At 39.1% G+C, this 19,262-nt stretch overlaps 1 protein-coding gene and 1 pseudogene across 3 annotated transcripts; both read left to right on the top strand.

Annotated features, from left to right (window-relative positions):
- The first annotated feature begins 4,034 nt into the window (after positions 1-4,034).
- LOC114394595 (AUGMIN subunit 8-like) lies at positions 4,035-9,867 on the top strand. Of its 3 annotated transcripts, none has more exons than XM_028356233.1 (7): positions 4,035-4,511; positions 5,684-7,154; positions 7,264-7,383; positions 7,752-7,868; positions 7,950-8,039; positions 8,255-8,362; positions 9,419-9,867. In XM_028356233.1, exons 2-7 carry the CDS (start codon positions 5,841-5,843, stop codon positions 9,497-9,499), a joined length of 1,830 nt encoding a protein of 609 aa, XP_028212034.1. In that variant the 5' UTR covers positions 4,035-4,511; positions 5,684-5,840; the 3' UTR covers positions 9,500-9,867. The 3 variants fall into 3 exon arrangements, with proteins under 3 accessions (XP_028212034.1, XP_028212041.1, XP_028212026.1); XM_028356225.1 differs by lacking the exon at positions 4,035-4,511 and adding an exon at positions 4,980-5,576; XM_028356240.1 differs by lacking the exons at positions 4,035-4,511; positions 7,950-8,039; positions 8,255-8,362; positions 9,419-9,867 and adding an exon at positions 4,964-5,576 and having other exon boundaries at positions 7,530-7,808.
- Positions 9,868-10,584: 717 nt separating this feature from the next.
- Positions 10,585-18,827, top strand: LOC114394579 (annotated as a pseudogene).
- The last annotated feature ends 435 nt before the right edge of the window (positions 18,828-19,262 follow it).

Raw genomic sequence — 19,262 nt, 5'->3', positions numbered from 1 at the left:
AATACTAAAAAATCTAATATTACGTATGTGTATCATGCATGTATATATATTTATTAGACTAAACTATCATCCTAAATATATACCTAATACTAAAAAAGCTAATATGACATGTATAAAATTTAAGAATATACACAACAACTAAATATATATACACGTAATATTTTTATACTAACTAAACAAATATATAATATTCTTTTCAATTATACTTACTCATACAATTTTTTTACGAGAGATTAAGTTATAAAATAATTTCTTATTTAAAACTCATAAAAATAATTAGTTTGTCAACCCCATGCAAAAGTACATCATATATTTTAATTCTACCAATAATTAAGAATACAATTAATTTAGATTCTATACAACATATGTAGTATACAAATAAAATAAATTTAGAAAAATAATTGAAACAAGTTGATAAGAAAGAATAATTATTTTAGAAAACTTTATATTTATTGAGTTAGAATATATTTTATTTTACAGATATTTCTAGAATTCATAATAAAATTCTCATTCTTTGATAAAAAAAATTAATAATAATATTCTATGTTATGCTATAATTACTACTAATACTAAAATATTATATACAATAACCAAATTACATCTAACAATATATACAATAACAATAACTAAATAAAATTTTAATTCTAACTAACCAAATAATATTTTCATACTAACTAACCTAACTAAATAATATTTTCATACTAACTAACCTAACATTGGAATATTTATTAATAAGTACAAAATAATAACACAATAGCTACTCATACGAACTCATTTAAACTTAGAACTTTTGTTAATAATAACTAACCTACTATTTACATACTAACTAACTTAGAATATTTGTTAATACTAATACTAACTAACTTAAACTTATAATATATATTAACATATTTACTTTGAAAATACATACCAAGAATTTAAGGGTACTTGAAGGGCACTTGAAGGATGAAAGCACAGAACAACACAACACAATAATCTCTCAAACTCAAGAAGAAGGAAAGAGAAAGCAAAGTAAGCTGTGTAAGAATGAGTTCAACACATTTGTTTTTTATAGTTGAAAAATTAAACCCCAACGTTCAAATTTTTTTAACGTTCACATGCTATATAGTATAGCCTTTTCAGAACTGAAAACTAAATTGCAAGGTGCAGACCGTGAAAGCCTTGAACGTAAACACTAGGTGCAGCTTAGCCTTTTCAGAAGTGAAACAAAGGTGCAGCTTAGCCTTTTCAGAAGTGAAATATGTTAAAAAAATATAATTTAAATAAATTTGTGTGTTAAAATCTAATGTGTATTGTAAACTTCACTTACTAATACGATAATTTAATATATTATTATTAAGATTCCCTATCTTTTAACACACACGTTTAGGAATCTTGCCTAATAAATAATAATGGATGTCCATGTTTCTTCAACAGTTTTACAATAAAGTACAAACTATCACCTACAATTCTTACGAAGTTAAAAGTAATCAATCACGAAGATGCTGATTGCTTGAATTCAATTTACAAAAGGTTATATTATTCCTTCAACAAAAAGCCTGTCCCGCAACTGGCAGTTGCGGCATCCCATCCCTCTCTCCTCTCCCCCTATCCCGCAACCTCAGCTGGCGGTATCCACCTTCTTTGCCCCTATCCCGCCAACTCCAAAGGCGGGACTGCCCACGTAGGCATGTCCCGCCAGGAGAAATGGCGGTACCCATTTCTCACTCCTACTCAGCCAGCTTGTCCCGCTGTTGCTACTAGCGGTACCCATTATACCGCCATTGGCACTGGCGGCTCACCCTTCCCGCCACTGTCAATGGCGACACCCACGTAAGAAATGAACCCCCTCTACAATTTGTTACAAATGAGACCCACTTTCGTAAATAGTTTTTAAAAGAAACCCTATAAAGTAAATTTGCCTAACATATGCTAATCAATAATGTAATGTAATTCAGTAATTGTGTTACTATGGAAGGCACATGGAAAAACATCTTTTCTTAACCTTATTAAGTATTTAGATTTGTGCTAAAAATGAATCTTTCGACATAATTCACACAGCATTTTATCATAAATTTCTACTAGATGTTTATATTAAAACACTTTATACTAATAATATATATAAATCAAACTCATTCAAATATTTAATATTTCTACACAATACACCCCTGACTTACAATAGATAATCCAAAAGACAAAATTCAAGTCGTGAGTTTCAAAATATATAAAATAATAATTAGATTTTAGTTTTTAAATTTTAGTCTTAGTTTTTTTTAACTGTTAGTTTTAAAATAAATTCATTTAAAAAATTTACTATTTTATTAAAATTAGTTTAATAATATTAAATTGATCCGGGAGTCTTTATATTTTTTAAATAATTTTTTAATTATTCTTAAGTTTTTTTTAATTGGGTTATACGTCTAATTTTCATTGTGAAAATCTACATATAATTAAAGGTACAAAGTGCAGACACTAGATTGATGCTTATGAAGTATATTGTAAACACAAATTGTGAGAGTTTCTTTGCAGAGTTTTAACATTTTGCATACTCAAACAATTTTAAAAAACTTGTGGAAATATGTTTGGATTGAATTAAACTTTTTAATTTTCTTCTCGAGTAAATATTTATTATTAAGATATTTATCCAAACAACACTTTATTCATCACATGTCTTTTTTTTGGTAAGGACTCATGACTTATTTTGTTTGCAACAGAAGTCTACTATATTAAGCAAACACGCCGGAATCAATAAGATTGCATACCCCCCCTCCCCCCTCTTATATTGATGGATAAAATATAAGAAAAATGGAACACGGAATAACAGGCATTAGATATTAGTATTTTGATTATTAATATTAAGCAATAAAATATGGTTATATTAAAAAGAGAATTACATAATTTTTATAACTAATTTTGAGATTATCACTTTCTATTACTTAATTTTACATAATTTTTTAAGATTATCACTTTCTATTACTTAACTAGCAGTAAGAGAATGTACAAATTTTATACATTATAACACCTTTTTAAAGTTTATATGCATAACTTGTATGTTTATTTTAATTTCATATTTATGGGTTCATTAAAGGAAACTTTAAAAGCCAAAGTGGGAGTTTTATAATAACAATTAATAATACTTCAGTTGCGTTTATCAACACAGGTGACCGTTTTATTTGGTGATAAGCCACAATTGTATTCCATATAAAGAAACAAAAGAATTTATTTTTTTTATGCACGAAAGAAAATGTTACACTCAATGAAAATAGCATCAATACGTGGAGAAATTTACATGTTAAGTTAATACAATATGACAAATTATATATTACATCCGTTTTAGACAAATTCAAAGAGATGATGTATACATGAAAATACCAAGACGGCATAATGCGCCGAAACTTGTCTGTATACATCATGTCATTAGACAGAATTATTGTCACGGAGTAATATTTAAAGATCACTGTATATATCCCATGAAAGCTAAGTGGCCAATTAAAATTAAATCAAACCTTTTTAAAAAAAATGAAAAAAGAAAAGGTCTTAGGTGAACCAAGTAATTAATTAAATCATACAAATAAGGTACAAGTACTTGATGTTTAAGCTTTTAAAACAAACAATATGGCAATTAAACATTTGAAAGAAAGAAAAAAGTTTTCTACGTTCTAATTTTAATGGAGTCAATACCAAAAAATAATAGTCAATTTTTTTGGATAGAAATATAGATGAACGAATAATTGACCTTGTTCCGTTAACATTGTAAGCCATTAGATAGAACTGCTATTAATATTAAAACAATGCAAATGTTAACTAGTTAGTAATCAATGTTCTTAGTGTATTAATTAAGGAATTTAAAAAAAAATTATTTAGATGCACAAAATTATACTGTCTGAATCTTTTTTTAAGGTCTTTTGTAATTTTCACAATAAACAATTGTGGTTAACAAGACCTTTAAAATAATACAAGGTTAGTTAAAAAAAGATTAAAATAAAAAAATGCTAACAATAATTACAACACAAGGAGCAAGAGGCAAGAACAATTAAAAGTAGGTGGCGCCAAAACAACTGTCCCTACTTCTCCCTCGCTTTCCCTCTCTGCTTCAAAATCACCAAACTACCATCGCCGGAATCTGAATCATCTTTCCGTTTTTTCTTCGTTCAGCGTTCTCTCGCGTCGATTCGTTGTTCTATTGATGCGTGGAGTTTTAACTCCCTTCAGTAGAAGGTGTGAAACTCGTAGTAATTGAGTCAATTAGGTTATTACGCGGTTACAATTTTCTGATCAGTGATTTTAGTTTTGAAAGATTTTACTGCTGTTGCATTTTCTCGAAAGCTTGAAACTCGTTTGCTGTTGATTGAAGGAAAAAAAAAAAAATCGGGAATAATAAGATTCATTCAATGCAGCCTAGTACTAGTGTTGTTTCAGAGCGGTTACATGAACAGTGAGACACTTAAACGTGTCTTGAGTGAGCGAGACAAGAACCTGCCAATGCATACATCTGTCATGGATCTCTGTTCTGAACCCTTTGTTTCTTTCAGGTAAAAAAGGGTTTTTTCTTTCTCTCCTTGGATTTCAGAGATATTACTTCACACCAGTCAAAATCCAAATTACTACTCTAACTCCATTAAATATCTTTTTTTTATAAAAAAATTGCAGGAAACAATGCCTCCGAATCATGTTTGGTTTTCACAATAGTTTTATGGGGATGGACAATGATCGTCCCTGCACGTGGACCTCCTTGTCTTTACCCATAACCCAAACAACAATACCACCATCGACTTCAAACTTCAATTAAAGTCACCAAATAATAATAATAATAATAATATTCTGTGTAGGCAATGTAGCATACAAAACAAAAGAGTCTACATTGAAAATTCTGTCTGCAAATTTTAAGAGGAAACTCATGAAACTGTGAAACATTATTATCATTATGGATTTATGGTATGGTAATTAAAGTTTCAATTAAGTTTAACTTGGTGTGTTTGGGAAGAGGGGGAGAGTATTGTAATGTAAGAGAGATCATATACTTTTATTTTTATTTTTATTTTTGGGGTATGCAAGTTATGGCATCACTTTCATTGAATTCCCTTTCATGAAAAGGAGTTGAGAGAGAACAAGTTATAGGACAGAGAGTGGGTTTATGTGAAGTGAATCCATTGCCAGCCCATGAGACCATGGCATTCTCGTGAGAGAGACAAAAGGGGAAAAAATTAAAGCCCTCTCTTCTCTTAGCCTACGCACTTCCCCTCTCTTATCCTGCGCACTCTTTTATTCCCCATTGATTCCACTTCCCAGTAGTAGTATCCCCAATTTCCGAGGGGACCCCCTGCCCCGGCAATTCAACCTTCTTTTTTTTTTTCTTCAGTTAAACCATAGCCAACAACGACGTTTTCATGATAAAACGTTAAATGTACGTTGAGACAGTTTCCGCGAGTTTCTCTCACCCGTTACACCAAATGTTGTTTCCCCTCTCCATATTCTTCTTGCTGTGTCCTGATCTTGTTGGATTCGGGCCTTTTTCTATGAATAAAACATACCCACTTGCGTTTATTGCCTGTGATTCTCAAATTCCTTCTTCAACAGATCTGAGTCTCTGTAAAGATGTGCGCTTTTCTTATTCTTCCTTTTCCTTTTTTGATGGGGGGTTTATTCTTTGCTTTTCTTTAATTTCCCAGTCTGTGGTGTCTTACTTTATCTTCATTTGTGGCAGATTTATTGCAGGGAAAAGGATCTTCTTTCTGGATAATCTGTGCTGTTCATTTATTCCACTGAGTGCACTCATGATTGCCAAACAGCCAAAGTTGCTAAGTTTTGTTTAGCTTTATGAGAACTTCCATCAATGTGGTCTAATTGGGATATAGTACTGGATGGATGTATGTGAGTCAGAGCAAGCATTAAGGAAACACAAAACTAGAACAAGACAACCCTTGGTTCCTGCTGAGAAAAACAATGCATTCACGGCCAGACGCTCTGGGACAAGGGAAATTACTTCACGGTATAGGTCGCCTTCGCCTACTCCGGCAACCCCAGCTGGTCCTCCTCGTCGATGTCCCTCTCCAAGCCTCACAAGGGCAACAACACCTGCATCATCCAAATTGTTACCCAAAAGAGCTCAATCAGCAGAGAGGAAGAGGCCCGCAACTCCACCTTCCCCACCTAGTCCTTCTACACCTGTCCAAGACTCATCAGTAGATGTGCATTTATCATCCAGAAGGCTGTCTGGTAGCAGAATGCCAGAGGCCCTTTGGCCTTCCAGGATGCGAAGTTTGAGTGTTTCTTTTCAGTCGGATACTATTTCCATACCTGTTATCAAGAAGGAGAAGCCAGTGACTAGTGCTTCTGATCGTACACTGCGGTCCAATTCAAACGTGGCTCACAAGCAGGTTGAAACACCAAATGTAAGAAAGGGTACGCCAGAGAGAAAAAGGAGTCCTCTCAAAGGGAAGAATGCCTCTGATCATCAGACTGAGAATTCGAAACCTGTTGATGGTTTACATTCTCGACTGATAGATCAGCATAGATGGCCAAGCAGAATAGGTGGGAAGGTATGTTCTAGTGCATCAAATAGAGGTATTGATCATGCTGATAAGACAACCAGAATGTCAAACTCTTCTGTTCCGGGAACTGGTGTGTCTTCGCTGAGAAGATTGTCTTTACCGGGTGAAGCAAGTAGGCCCTTGCAGAAAGCTTCTAGTGATGGTGCAAGGCTAATGTTGCTTGTTGAAAGTGGTAGAATAGTAAGCGAGGTGAAACCGGTTGATGACAGTTTTCAAGTACTAAGACCTCACAAATTTGTTCCTGCAACTACATTGGATAAAACGGGATTAGCAGTTGCTGGAGTCAGATCTCAGTCCTTTTCAAGTCCCGGATCACGACTCCCTTCACCTAGTAAGACCTCGGTTATACCCTCTTGTAGTTCAAGAGGTGTTAGTCCATCTCGGTCAAGGCCTTCAACTCCTCCTAGAGGGGTTAGTCCATCTCGAATAAGGCCAGCCAATTCATCCAACCAAAATACAACTTCAGTGCTCAGCTTTATTGCTGATTTTAAAAAAGGGAAAAAGGGTGCAGCCCTCGTAGAAGATGTTCACCAACTACGACTTCTCTACAACAGGTACTTGCAATGGAGATTTGTCAATGCGCAAGCAGAGGATGTATTTTACATCCAAAATGTAACTGCGGAGGTATGACTTGCTATCTTTGAATAGCTGGCTTACTCTTTTTAGTGTAGTTCTGCTTTACAGAAGATTGTGTATAGCTAATCATTTTACAAAAACTTGTTCAACGGTTCAGAAATCACTGTACAATGTATGGCACACTACTTTGTCTATATGGGAATCAATTATTAGGAAGAGGATCAATCTCCAGCAACTGCAGCTTGAGCTGAAGCTGAATTCTATTTTGAATGATCAAGTAATACTTCTCTCTTGCCTGAAATATTTATCATTCTATGTGCGATATTATTGTTGATGATACATTACAATTACTTTTTCTTTCTTTCTTTTTTTTTTTCCCGATTTTCATTTTTGGTAATTTAACTAGAGATATTTATTGTGAAGTTTATAAATGAGGAAAATATACTCAGCAAGATGTTGGCCCTGCACATTGAAAAGTTATGTTTAATTGTTTATGCTAGTCTGTCATAACATGGTATTCATAACTCATATTATTAATGGTGGATATGATTACAAGTCATATATGAAACCATTTTCTTATTTAAATGATTCAACTTTTTTTTGATACTTTTTTAAATTGTAGTCCTTTTACAATTAATGACACAGATGGCCTACCTTGATGACTGGGCTGTACTTGAAAGTGATCATATTGATGCCTTATCCGGGGCTGTAGAAGACTTGGAGGCAAGTACTCTTCGTCTTCCTCTAACTGGAGGGGCAAAGGTATGTATGGTGGTTTCTGTTCTTTTGGTTCGATGCGTGCAAAGAGACACTAACATCATTACTGTGTTTACACTTTTTCAGGCAGATATTGAACATTTGAAGCATGCTATCTATTCAGCTGTTGATGCCATGCAAGCAATGGGATCTGCTATCTGCCCTTTGCTGTCACGGGTGTGTTACTGTTTTAGGAGTTCTACTGGTTTGACTCACAATATCACACTAGCATTTGCTATTTTCTAGGCCTACACATTTAGTATCAAACTTTTTTTCTTCTACTAACTGTATGTTTTTTCTTCCTAATGATTTTCCTTTTTGATTCAATGGTAAATCCCTAAAGCCTTAAGGCTGACACCATTTTTTTTTTTGTGTGTGTGTGTCTGGAATAGGTGGAGGGCATGAATAGTTTAATGTCTGAAGTTGCTGTTGTATCAGCTAGGGAAAAAGCCATGCTTGATGAATGTGAAGCGCTACTGAATTTTGCGACAGCTAAGCAGGTAAGAGTCATGATATATGGCTTAAGAAAGAGTTATGCACAACAAATCTCTTGATTTTTTATGTTGAGAACGAGCATAAATTAGTTGGAAATAAATTCCACTTGCATTTATCACATTTTACATTAATTTTAATTTTATTTATTTATTTATTTGGTGTACAATGACTCAACAAGATTACAATCTAAGACTTTGTGCATGCTACCAAAAACCCCGTCACTAGGCCGACCCTAGGGGGTTATTTGATTTGATTTTATCACTTCTGGCTATTCAACATTAAGAGCCATAAGTGATTAGAGAACCTTACTAGTACTCTAGATCTACAAGAACCTGGGTTGATCGTAAATGAGTGCAATTTTCCTACTTTGTCACTGCTTTTAATATGCCGGGTCCTTCCTCTTTGGTCTATCTTGTCTTGCGGCCATAGAGTTCTCCTGTTTTGAGCTGCAGTCCCTATTATTCACTGAAGTAATGAATAAGTCGTTGAAGAAAGTTGGGCATGTCATTATGTCAAAATGCTTCTGACTTCTGAGGGTCAAAAGTTTACACCTCTTTTCTATTTTCGTAAAATTCCTGAGGAACATTTTTCTTCTGACATGTAAAGTGAAATTTTATAGCTCATTGCTGTACTGCCGTTTAATATCTGACAATCATTGAAGTTAATTAAACTATCTCATAAAAGTTGTTGGTGATGAATGTCTGGAGGTGTAAGCGCAAAATTTGCGACCAGTTAATGAATGTCTTATCAACGAAAATACGTGTACTACTAATCAACCAACATATGTGGCTTAAACAATCCTAGTTTGCCAGTAGTATAAATGCTGGGGTTACATTATCAGTAGATGTTTTTATTAGAGAACCAGGTCATGATCTTCAGTTGAATATTGCCACAAGTATGACATGTGTTATGCTTGTTTTTTCCATCAGAATAGAGTAGTGGAAAAAAATGCTAATCTGTGACAAATTTAGGTTGTGTAAGTTGAAGTAGTTGCATGGAATGCGCTTCATCATGATCCTTGTGTCAGTTTCTAATTTTCAATGTTATTTTGGCGTAAACAGGTTGAGGAATATAGCCTTCGGACGCATCTCATGCAGATCAAGCAAATAAGTAACCAATCTCGGAAATTCAAACACGCATGACCCTGACCTGCTTCTACGCTAACAAGAAGTCTTTTGCAGCTTGCTGCAGCCAAATTCCTGGAAAGTGGAAACTGCAATTTCTAAGACGTTACAAATGATTTACTAATATATTTAAAAGATTCTTGGGAATGTACGGCTGAAACTTCAAAGAATCAACACCCAAGATTCTTTACCCATTGTAAATTTTCGGTAATAGGCTTCTTCCCCCCCCCCTCCTCAAATATGTTGCAATTATTATCCCACTTTTTTCTTTCTAGTCAATGCCGGTGGCCCAAGTTTTCCACTTGTAATTTTTGAATCAGGCAAATGAAAAGAAAATGCAAACGAAAGGAGCAAAGTATTACTTCCACATTTACGATTTGCATTCATCTCACAAGTACCATGATAGGCTGTACAAGCAAAAGGTGATTTTTAATTATTTTTTTAAAGACAACATGTATTTTTTTTTTCTTTCAAGAAGACAATCTTGTTCTAAGATGGATAAAATTATATTTTTTAATATTTAACATAATTATATATTTAAATTATAAAGTTAAGGTTCAAATTCAAGACAACTAATTAATGAGATTTAGGAGTTTACTGGAGTTAAAACATGTCTTAAGATTTGAAGAATGTTTGCTTACGGATATACGTAGAACATGTTTAAAAAAAGTAATATTATATGATAGGATGTTATTGTACATGAAAAGTATATAAAATACTCTTGTCTTATTTTTCATTGGTTAACAATTAAATAAAAAGGAAAATTATATTTATCCGGAAATCAAGGCATTGACCATAGATTTAAGTTTTCCTAACTTTTGTGAGGTGTTTTTCTTTTGAGACAAAAGTATTTTTGTAAAATGATTAAAACCCTTCATTTTAGCTTTATTTTGTTTTTATTTGTTGGATTTGTATTGAAATACACATCAAAATTATTTGTTGGATATGTATTAAAACACATGTTAAAACAATTTCACATGGAAACTAAACATGTACTTATATATCATCCTCAAACAAAAGTCTGGCAGATTAATCTAAACCTACATTCTGGTAAAATATAAGTATGATACTTACAGATCCACCTTTACTGGGGTACCATTATAAAATAAGGTTACCAATAAGCAGATAATTACATTGAATTGTAAGGTTACCAACCCTGACATATCATATCATTTTCAACACCAAAGTCCAAAGGTAACAAACAATAAGTCTCTGAAGTGAATACCTAACTAAGGTGTTGAGGTGCATGCAATGATTCGAGGGGACATTAGCCGCATCAGCAAAGCGTGCACCTTCCCTCACCTTGCCGAAACCCACGCGCAGCTCATCCGCAACGGTTACCAGCACGGCCTCGCCACCGTCACTAAGCTCGCCCAGAAGCTCTTCGACGTCGGCGCCACGCGCCACGCACGTGCCCTCTTCTTCTCCGTTCCCAAACCCGACATCTTCCTCTTCAACGTCCTCATCAAAGGCTTCTCCTTCTCCCCCGACGCCTCCTCCATTTCCCTCTACACCCATCTCCGCAAAAACACCACCCTCTCCCCCGACAACTTCACCTATGCATTCGCCATCAACGCTTCCCCCGACGACAACCTCGGCATGTGTCTGCATGCGCACGCTGTCGTCGACGGGTTTGACTCCAACCTCTTTGTCGCGTCCGCACTCGTTGACTTGTACTGTAAGTTTTCGCCGTGGGGTATGCTAGGAAGGTTTTTGATAAAATACCCGAGAGAGATACCGTTTTGTGGAACACCTTGATTACCGGGTTGGTGAGGAACTGTAGTTATGATGATTCTGTTCAAGGGTTTAAGGACATGGTTGCGCGAGGGGTGCGGTTGGAATCCATCACGTTGGCGACGGTGCTTCCCGCGGTTGCGGAGATGCAAGAGGTGAAAGTTGGGATGGGGATTCAGTGTTTGGCTTTGAAATTGGGATTTCATTTTGATGACTATGTTTTGACGGGTTTGATTTCAGTTTTTTTGAAATGTGGGGATGTTGACACGGCGAGGTTGTTGTTTGGGATGATTAGGAAGCTGGATTTGGTTTCTTACAATGCCATGATTTCTGGGCTTAGTTGTAATGGTGAGACTGAGTGCGCGGTGAATTTTTTTAGAGAATTACTTGTTTCTGGGCAGAGAGTGAGTTCTAGCACAATGGTTGGGTTGATTCCAGTGTCTTCTCCATTTGGGCATTTGCATTTGGCTTGCTGTATTCAGGGGTTTTGTGTGAAGTCTGGTACTGTTTTGCATCCCTCTGTTTCAACTGCACTCACGACTATTTACAGCAGGCTCAATGAAATTGATTTGGCAAGGCAGTTATTTGATGAATCGTTGGAGAAACCTGTAGCTGCTTGGAATGCTCTGATTTCAGGTTACACGCAGAATGGTTTAACGGAGATGGCTATCTCTCTTTTTCAGGAAATGATGGCGACTGAATTTACTCTGAATCCAGTTATGATCACGAGTATTCTTTCAGCTTCTGCTCAACTAGGAGCGCTGAGTTTTGGTAAAACGGTTCATCAGTTGATTAAAAGCAAAAATCTTGAGCAAAACATTTATGTCTTGACTGCTCTGATTGACATGTATGCCAAGTGTGGGAATATTTCGGAGGCTTGGCAGTTATTTGACTTGACGAGTGAAAAGAATACTGTCACTTGGAATACTAGGATTTTTGGTTATGGGCTCCATGGATATGGGCATGAAGCACTTAAGCTTTTCAATGAGATGTTGCATTTGGGGTTTCAACCATCTAGTGTTACTTTTCTTTCAGTTTTATATGCTTGCAATCATGCTGGCTTAGTAAGAGAAAGAGATGAAATTTTCCATGCTATGGTTAATAAATACAAGATTGAGCCCTTAGCTGAGCATTATGCGTGCATGGTGGATATTCTGGGACGAGCTGGGCAATTAGAAAAGGCATTGGAATTTATAAGGAGAATGCCTGTTGAGCCAGGTCCTGCAGTGTGGGGTACATTGCTTGGCGCTTGCATGATTCACAAAGACACAAACTTGGCCCGGGTGGCTTCAGAAAGGCTATTTGAACTGGATCCAGGGAATGTAGGATACTATGTCTTACTTTCTAATATATACTCTGTGGAGAGAAACTTCCGAAAGGCTGCCTCAGTACGAGAAGTAGTTAAGAAAATAAATTTGTCAAAGACTCCGGGGTGCACTGTAATTGAGGTTAATGGGACCCCAAACATCTTTGTATGTGGTGATCGTTCTCATTCTCAAACAACAGCTATCTATGCAAAGCTGGAGGAGTTAACGGGCAAGATGAGGGAGATGGGGTATCAGTCAGAGACAGTCACTGCCTTGCATGATGTGGAAGAAGAAGAAAAGGAACTCATGTTTAATGTTCATAGTGAGAAGTTAGCTATTGCTTTTGGCCTTATTACAACTGAACCTGGTACAGAGATCAGGATCATCAAGAATCTTTGAGTTTGTTTAGATTGTCACGCTGCAACTAAGTTTATTTCAAAGATCACAGAAAGGGTAATTGTTAGGGAACCAATATCAAGCTAGAAGAAGAGGTCTAGCACCTCCAGAATTTAAGGACGAAGCAGAGCACACAGAAGGAGGAAGAAGCTGTAATCATTCTTATTGCCTTTGCTTGTTATTACATGGTTTTTATAGAATTCCTAATATGGAATAATCCTAGGAATATTACAATAACCGTTTTATTGATAAGAATTGCTCAGCAGGATCACAATTCCAAGCAAGGCGATCCGGGAAAAGATCTGCAGAAGCTTCTGTTTTGGCAGGATTCTTCAAACGAATTCATCCAGGTAAGTGGGCCTCTTTATCTTGCATTTGGGCTTGACTTCTTGCTGCACCTCCTGTTTTGCGATTTCCACCTCTGAGTTTGCATTTTGGTCTTCTTCTTCTCCTGATATCGTATCATCCCTGGGCCCTTGTAAAATCACCTTGCCCTCAAGGTGATATTCTTCTTGCAGTTCGTTCCAATTTTCCCATGAGGTCTCGTCCGGAGATAGTCCGCGCCATTGAACTAAGACTTCCCAAGGAGCTTCCGGAGAGGTTCGTCGGTGATTTAATATAGCCAAGGGTGAAATCAGGGGCTGGTCATTGATGAAAGTTTGTGGAAATGACTCAGGGAATGGTGATGTCGGTGTTCCTCGAAAGGGTTTAAGCTTCGAACAATGGAATACCGGGTGTATTTTTGCCTCATCAGGTAGTTTGAGCTTATAAGCAACAGGGCCAATGCGTTCAATGACTTGGAACGGACCGTAGAAGCGTTTTGCTAGCTTGGCGGAAACTGAAGAGTTCCCCTTGGTCGAAGATTGCCGGTAAGGGCGTAACCGGAGAAGAACCCAATCGCCCACCTGGTAATTGACCTCTCTTCTTTTCTGGTCAGCTTGTTGCTTCATCTGGTCCTGGGCCTTCAATAGTTTCTTACGAATGACCTGAAAAGTAGCGTCTCGGTCGGTTAACAAATCCTCAACAGCTTCAATGTTTGTCGTGCCTGAGAGGTATTCCGGAAAATTGAATGGTTTCCGGCCAAACGTCACTTCGTAAGGGGTTGACCCGGTTCCTGCAGTCCACGAGGTATTGTGGGACCACTCTACCCAGGGAAGAAGCTTACCCCATCGCTGCGGGCGTCGGTGCACGAAGGCACGCAGGTATTGCTCTACGATTCTATTGATGACCTCTGTTTGTCCATCACTTTGGGGATGGTAAGCAGAGCTCATCTTCAGGTGAGTCCCGCTGGCCCGGAATAATTCTTGCCAAAAGTGGCTGAGGAAGAGAGGATCTCGGTCAGAAACGAGGCTCCTTGGAACGCCGTGAATTTTAACCACCATATTGATGAAAAGTGTGGCTACCATGTAAGCGGTGTGAGCTGTCGGAAGCGTACCCAAGTGTATGCCCTTCGAGAAACGATCCACCACGACGAGAATGGTGGTGTGGCCCTGGCATGGTGGTAATCCGATAATAAAATCAAGGGAGAGGTCCTCCCATGGCCGGCAAGGAATCGGAAGAGGACACAGCAACCCAGCTGCCTTCCAGGTTTCGTACTTGGTCATCTAGCAATCCAAGCAATTAGTGACAACCCTTCTGACATCCTCACGAAGGCCGGACCAGGTGAAGTTCTCCGATATCCTTGCTAGTGTTTTCGCGATGCCGGCGTGTCCCCCTGTTGGTGTGTTGTGATATTCCAAAAGGAGTGTGGAGGTGATGGGTAATTCCCGAGGCAGCCATATGCGGCCCTTCTGCAAAATTAAGTCTTGTGAAATCGTGAAGGTGGGAAAATTAGATGGATTCTGCTGGAGTTCTTGTCGGCGCTGTATGTATTCTGGGTGGTTATGGAGTTGTCGACGAAGCTCCTCGAGAAATGTTAATGAAGGCACGGAAAGAATCATCAGAAGGGAAGGCCCCTGTTCTGGTAGTCGTGACAATGCATCTGCAGCTTGGTTGTGATTACCGGCCCGATATTGAATTGTGTAATCGTAGCCCATAAGGCGAGCTAAATACATGTGCTGTTCCGGTGTTTGTATCACCTGCGTGAGGAGTTCCTTGAGGCTGCGGTGATCAGTCAAAATCGTGAAACGTTGACCGAGGAGATATTGCCGCCATTTTTTAATTGCGGCGGTGATAGCAAACAGCTCACGAATGTAAGCGGAGGCCCTGAGAAGCTTGGGGCTGAAGGGCTTGCTGAAATATGCAATCGGGTGGCTGCCCTGAGAAAGCACTGCTCCCATTCCGACACCGGAGGCGTCTGTCTCCACCGTGAATGGTATCTGAAAATTTGGAAGAGTGAGTACCGGAGCTGAGGATAAAGCTGCTTTGAGGGCTTCAAAAGCTGATTGGGCCTGAGGAGTCCACTGGAAGGGGTCTTTAGTGGTGAGCTTTACTAAGGGAGCAGCAATGGTAGCGTAGCCCCTTATGAAACGCCGATAGAATCCGGCAAGGCCCAAAAAGCCACGAACGGCCCTGGAAGAGTGAGGTGTGGGCCAATGCAGAACGGCCTCCACCTTCGAAGCTACTGGTTCTACCCCCCTCTTCGAAACCATATGGCCCAAATATTCAACCTGCAGCTGCGCAAAGAAGCATTTTGATAATTTCAAAACAAAGTGGTTATCAAGGAGGACCTGGAACGCTGTGGTTAGGTGTTGGATATGGGCCTCAAACGAATTGCTGTAAATTAATATGTCATCGAAGAACACTATGATGAAGTGACGGAGATGTTGCCGGAAAATGCTATTCATTGTTGCTTGGAACGACGATGGGTCGTTACAAAGACCAAACGGCATTACTTTGAATTCGTAATGGCCGTGGTGGGTTCTGAACGCTGTTTTTGGAATATCTGGACCATGCATCCGTATTTGGTGATAACCTTGCAATAGGTCGAGTTTGGAGAAATATTGGGCGCCTCCGAGTTCATCTAAGAGCTCATCTATTGTGGGAATCGGGAATCGGTCTCGGACCGTGACAGCATTGAGGGCTCTGTAGTCTACACAGAACCTCCAGCTTCCATCATGTTTCTTTACGAGGAGGACGGGTGATGAGAAAGGGCTGGTACTGGGTTGGATCAAGCCCTTTTGGAGCATAAGGTGGACCTGGTGTTCTATTTCATTTTTCTGAAAATGGGGATATCGGTACGGGCGCACATTCACCGGTTCTGATTGGGGTAGTAAGTGGATGTGATGATCGGTCTCTCGAGCTGGGGGAAGTCCCTGAGGGTCTTGGAACAAGGTGGAGAACTGGGCTAATAAGTGTTGTATGGGTGGGGGGTAGTGGGGTGGAGCTCGTGGTGGAAGAGGTTTCAGGGAGGACGGCTATATGAAAGTAAGTGACTGGTTCGTGTGTCTGATGAAGACGACGAAGCTGATGATGGTTCAAAAGGCCCAATTGAGCTGCACTTTCCCCTTTTAATTGGACCAAGCGGTGCTGATAGAAAAATTGCATGCTTAAGGAATTATAGTCCGTGAGAATGGGGCCCAATGTTTTGAGCCATTGGACACCCAACACGATGTTGGCACCGGCGATGGGAAGAACATAGAGATCCACTAAGAATTCAATGTTCTGAATGGAAATAGGAACAGCTTCACAGATTGTAGTGCATTCCAGGTGATGACCGTTGCCTACCAAGACTCACAGTGGTGGTGTGGGCCGGCAAGGAAGTCCCAATTGAGAGACCAGTTGCTGCTGCACGAAGTTATGGGTGCTCCCTCCATCAACGAGGAGCACCAGAGGATGAGCTCGTATGGTACCTTCAAAACGCAGCGTTTCTGGAGCAAGATGGCCTGATAAGGAGTGGAGACTTATATGGGCCGGGTACGGGTCGGGTAAGTCAGATGGGTCGGTTATGGGTTCGGGTTGTGGGTTATTAGGGTCTATATTAGCTGAGGGAGGGTCCTCTTCCTCAGTGATGAGTAAGAAGACACGAGAAGCGCAGCGATGGCCCCGGTGGTAACGCTCGTCACAGTTGAAGCATAACCCACGCTCACGGCGTGAGGTTATCTCCTCCGGTGACAAGCGTTTCATCACAGGGGGAGGCTGACGTGGTGGCGCTGGTAATAAGGGTGGGAGGGAGGCGGCGCGAGAGGGTTGGGAATTAGGGTTCGTGTGAGGGAGAATTTGTGGTGGAGGTGGGGGTCTTGGTCGAGGGGAAGGACGGATATCAGCCAATTTCTCTTCCTGCAACCGTGCTAGCCCTGCGGCTTGCACCAGTGTGAGCGGTTGTAAGGCTTGGACCTCACGTCGTATTTCCAGGGAGAGGCCGGAGATGAAGCAGCTCAGAATGAAGGGAGGGGGAAGGCCGATAATACGATTGGCCAAATCCTCGAACTCGGTCAGGTATTGCCCTACTGAACCCTTCTGAGTTAACTTGAAAAGCGCACCTGTAGGATCTTCGTATTGTGAGGGGGCAAAGCGGGTTTGCAAAGCCTGCAGAAAGCCCGGCCAAGAGGTGAACTGAGCATTGCTGGTCATCCATTGGAACCATGCAAGTGCTCGTCCCTCCATGTAAAACGAAGCGATTGTGAGACGATCGCGTTCCGGGGTGCCATGATATTCAAAATATTGATTGATTTTGAATATCCACCCAAGGGGTTCCGTGCCATCGAATCGCAGAACTTCCAATTTCATTTTGTGGATTGTTGCAGGTACAGGGTTAGGTGGAGGCGGAATGGGGTTTGGTTGCGGATTTGGGGAAGGAGAGGGTGGAGATAGATGATGAAGGATTTCGTCAAGTTTAAGGGTCACGGTGTTCATGGTGTCGCCCAGGCGAAGGAGAATGTCCTCCAGGGAACGCGGGGATGCGTTGTGGGAATGAGAATCGGCCATAACGAAAAAAGACAACGAGAGCACCAAAATTGTTAGGGAACCAATATCAAGCTAGAAGAAGAGGTCTAGCACCTCCAGAATTTAAGGACGAAGCAGAGCACACAGAAGGAGGAAGAAGCTGTAATCATTCTTATTGCCTTTGCTTGTTATTACATGGTTTTTATAGAATTCCTAATATGGAATAATCCTAGGAATATTACAATAACCGTTTTATTGATAAGAATTGCTCAGCAGGATCACAATTCCAAGCAAGGCGATCCGGGAAAAGATCTGCAGAAGCTTCTGTTTTGGCAGGATTCTTCAAACGAATTCATCCAGGTAAGTGGGCCTCTTTATCTTGCGTTTGGGCTTGACTTCTTGCTGCACCTCCTGTTTTGCGATTTCCACCTCTGAGTTTGCATTTTGGTCTTCTTCTTCTCCTGATATCGTATCAGTAATTGTAGTGAGGGATGCTAACAGATTCCACCATTTCAAAGATGGGATCTGTTCTTGTGGTGATTATTGGTGAAGCTGAACAAATAATTGTTCACAAGTTATATGAGACAGATGCATCATCCATCCTTTTTGTTTCATATTCTTTACCTTATCACTGGATAATGTAAGCCCGATTTCACAGATTACTGTTAGCCAGAGTGCAGTAGCATCAGTCACTGGATGCAAGATTCTGTACTGAAGGAATAGTGTAAGAATGAAAGCTGGACTACCAGAATTTTTTTTAAGGACTGAATCTGCCTGACAGTATTTGTATTTTCCTGAAGAGTGGCTGTCTAGCTACTTCACTTCTGCATCAGTTTGTAGTGTCCAGCATTAATTAGTTTATGATTTGCCTCGAGTTCAAGACACAAGGTTATTAGAATAGCATTACATGGTTCTTCCATTAGAAACATGGCCTAATCAGGATCAACTGAGGGATCAGTTTCATGCAGCAGAGTGCCTCGGTGCAATTCCAGTCCTTTTTTTCCAATTTTACAATGCCTATTTCATGGAAGATATGCTACACATAATAAGCAAGTGCTCTTATATTTCTCTCTCTTTTTTTCTTGTTATTTACTTCTTGTAGCAAGAAGAGAATGGTGTTGCTTCCTGATTCAAAGATTCATTACTTCGAATTCCAAATTAAAAGAAAAAAAAAAAAGCAAAAGAAGGTAACTTGTAAAAGTCCAAATTCTTTTAACCTGAAACTGAAAGACTATCAGTGATTGATATTAGCTTGCATATCATCGTTCGACAGCAATTATACAATTTTTATCCATGTTTTTGGATTAAACGTAATAAGCTAGACGCCTATGAGAGAACATTAACAATATATACTAACTTGCAACAATTTATAACTTTGATTTACTTTCCAATCCTTGGGCAGTTTGAGCCAAAACAATTGCTAACCAATACATCATCCAGCACATTTACAAAGATGAGAAAACTGCATTTGCACTTCCCAGTTTTCACTCTTTTTTTTTTCATCCTTGTACATCTAAACT

This window comes from Glycine soja, chromosome 2 (genome assembly GCF_004193775.1).
Source record: "Glycine soja cultivar W05 chromosome 2, ASM419377v2, whole genome shotgun sequence".
NCBI lineage: Eukaryota > Viridiplantae > Streptophyta > Magnoliopsida > Fabales > Fabaceae > Glycine > Glycine soja.
The sequence above is the reverse complement of the archived record's forward strand: the minus strand, read 5'-3'. Positions and strand labels throughout refer to the sequence as shown.

Coding starts and splice junctions, on each gene's coding strand:
- LOC114394595 (XM_028356233.1), top strand. CDS start 5,841: ATGGATGTATGTGAGTCAGAGCAAGCATTAAGGAAACACAAAACTAGA. Junction 7,384..7,751: donor ATTCTATTTTGAATGATCAA/GTAATACTTCTC, acceptor TTAATGACACAG/ATGGCCTACCTTGATGACTG. Junction 8,040..8,254: donor TCTGCCCTTTGCTGTCACGG/GTGTGTTACTGT, acceptor TGTCTGGAATAG/GTGGAGGGCATGAATAGTTT.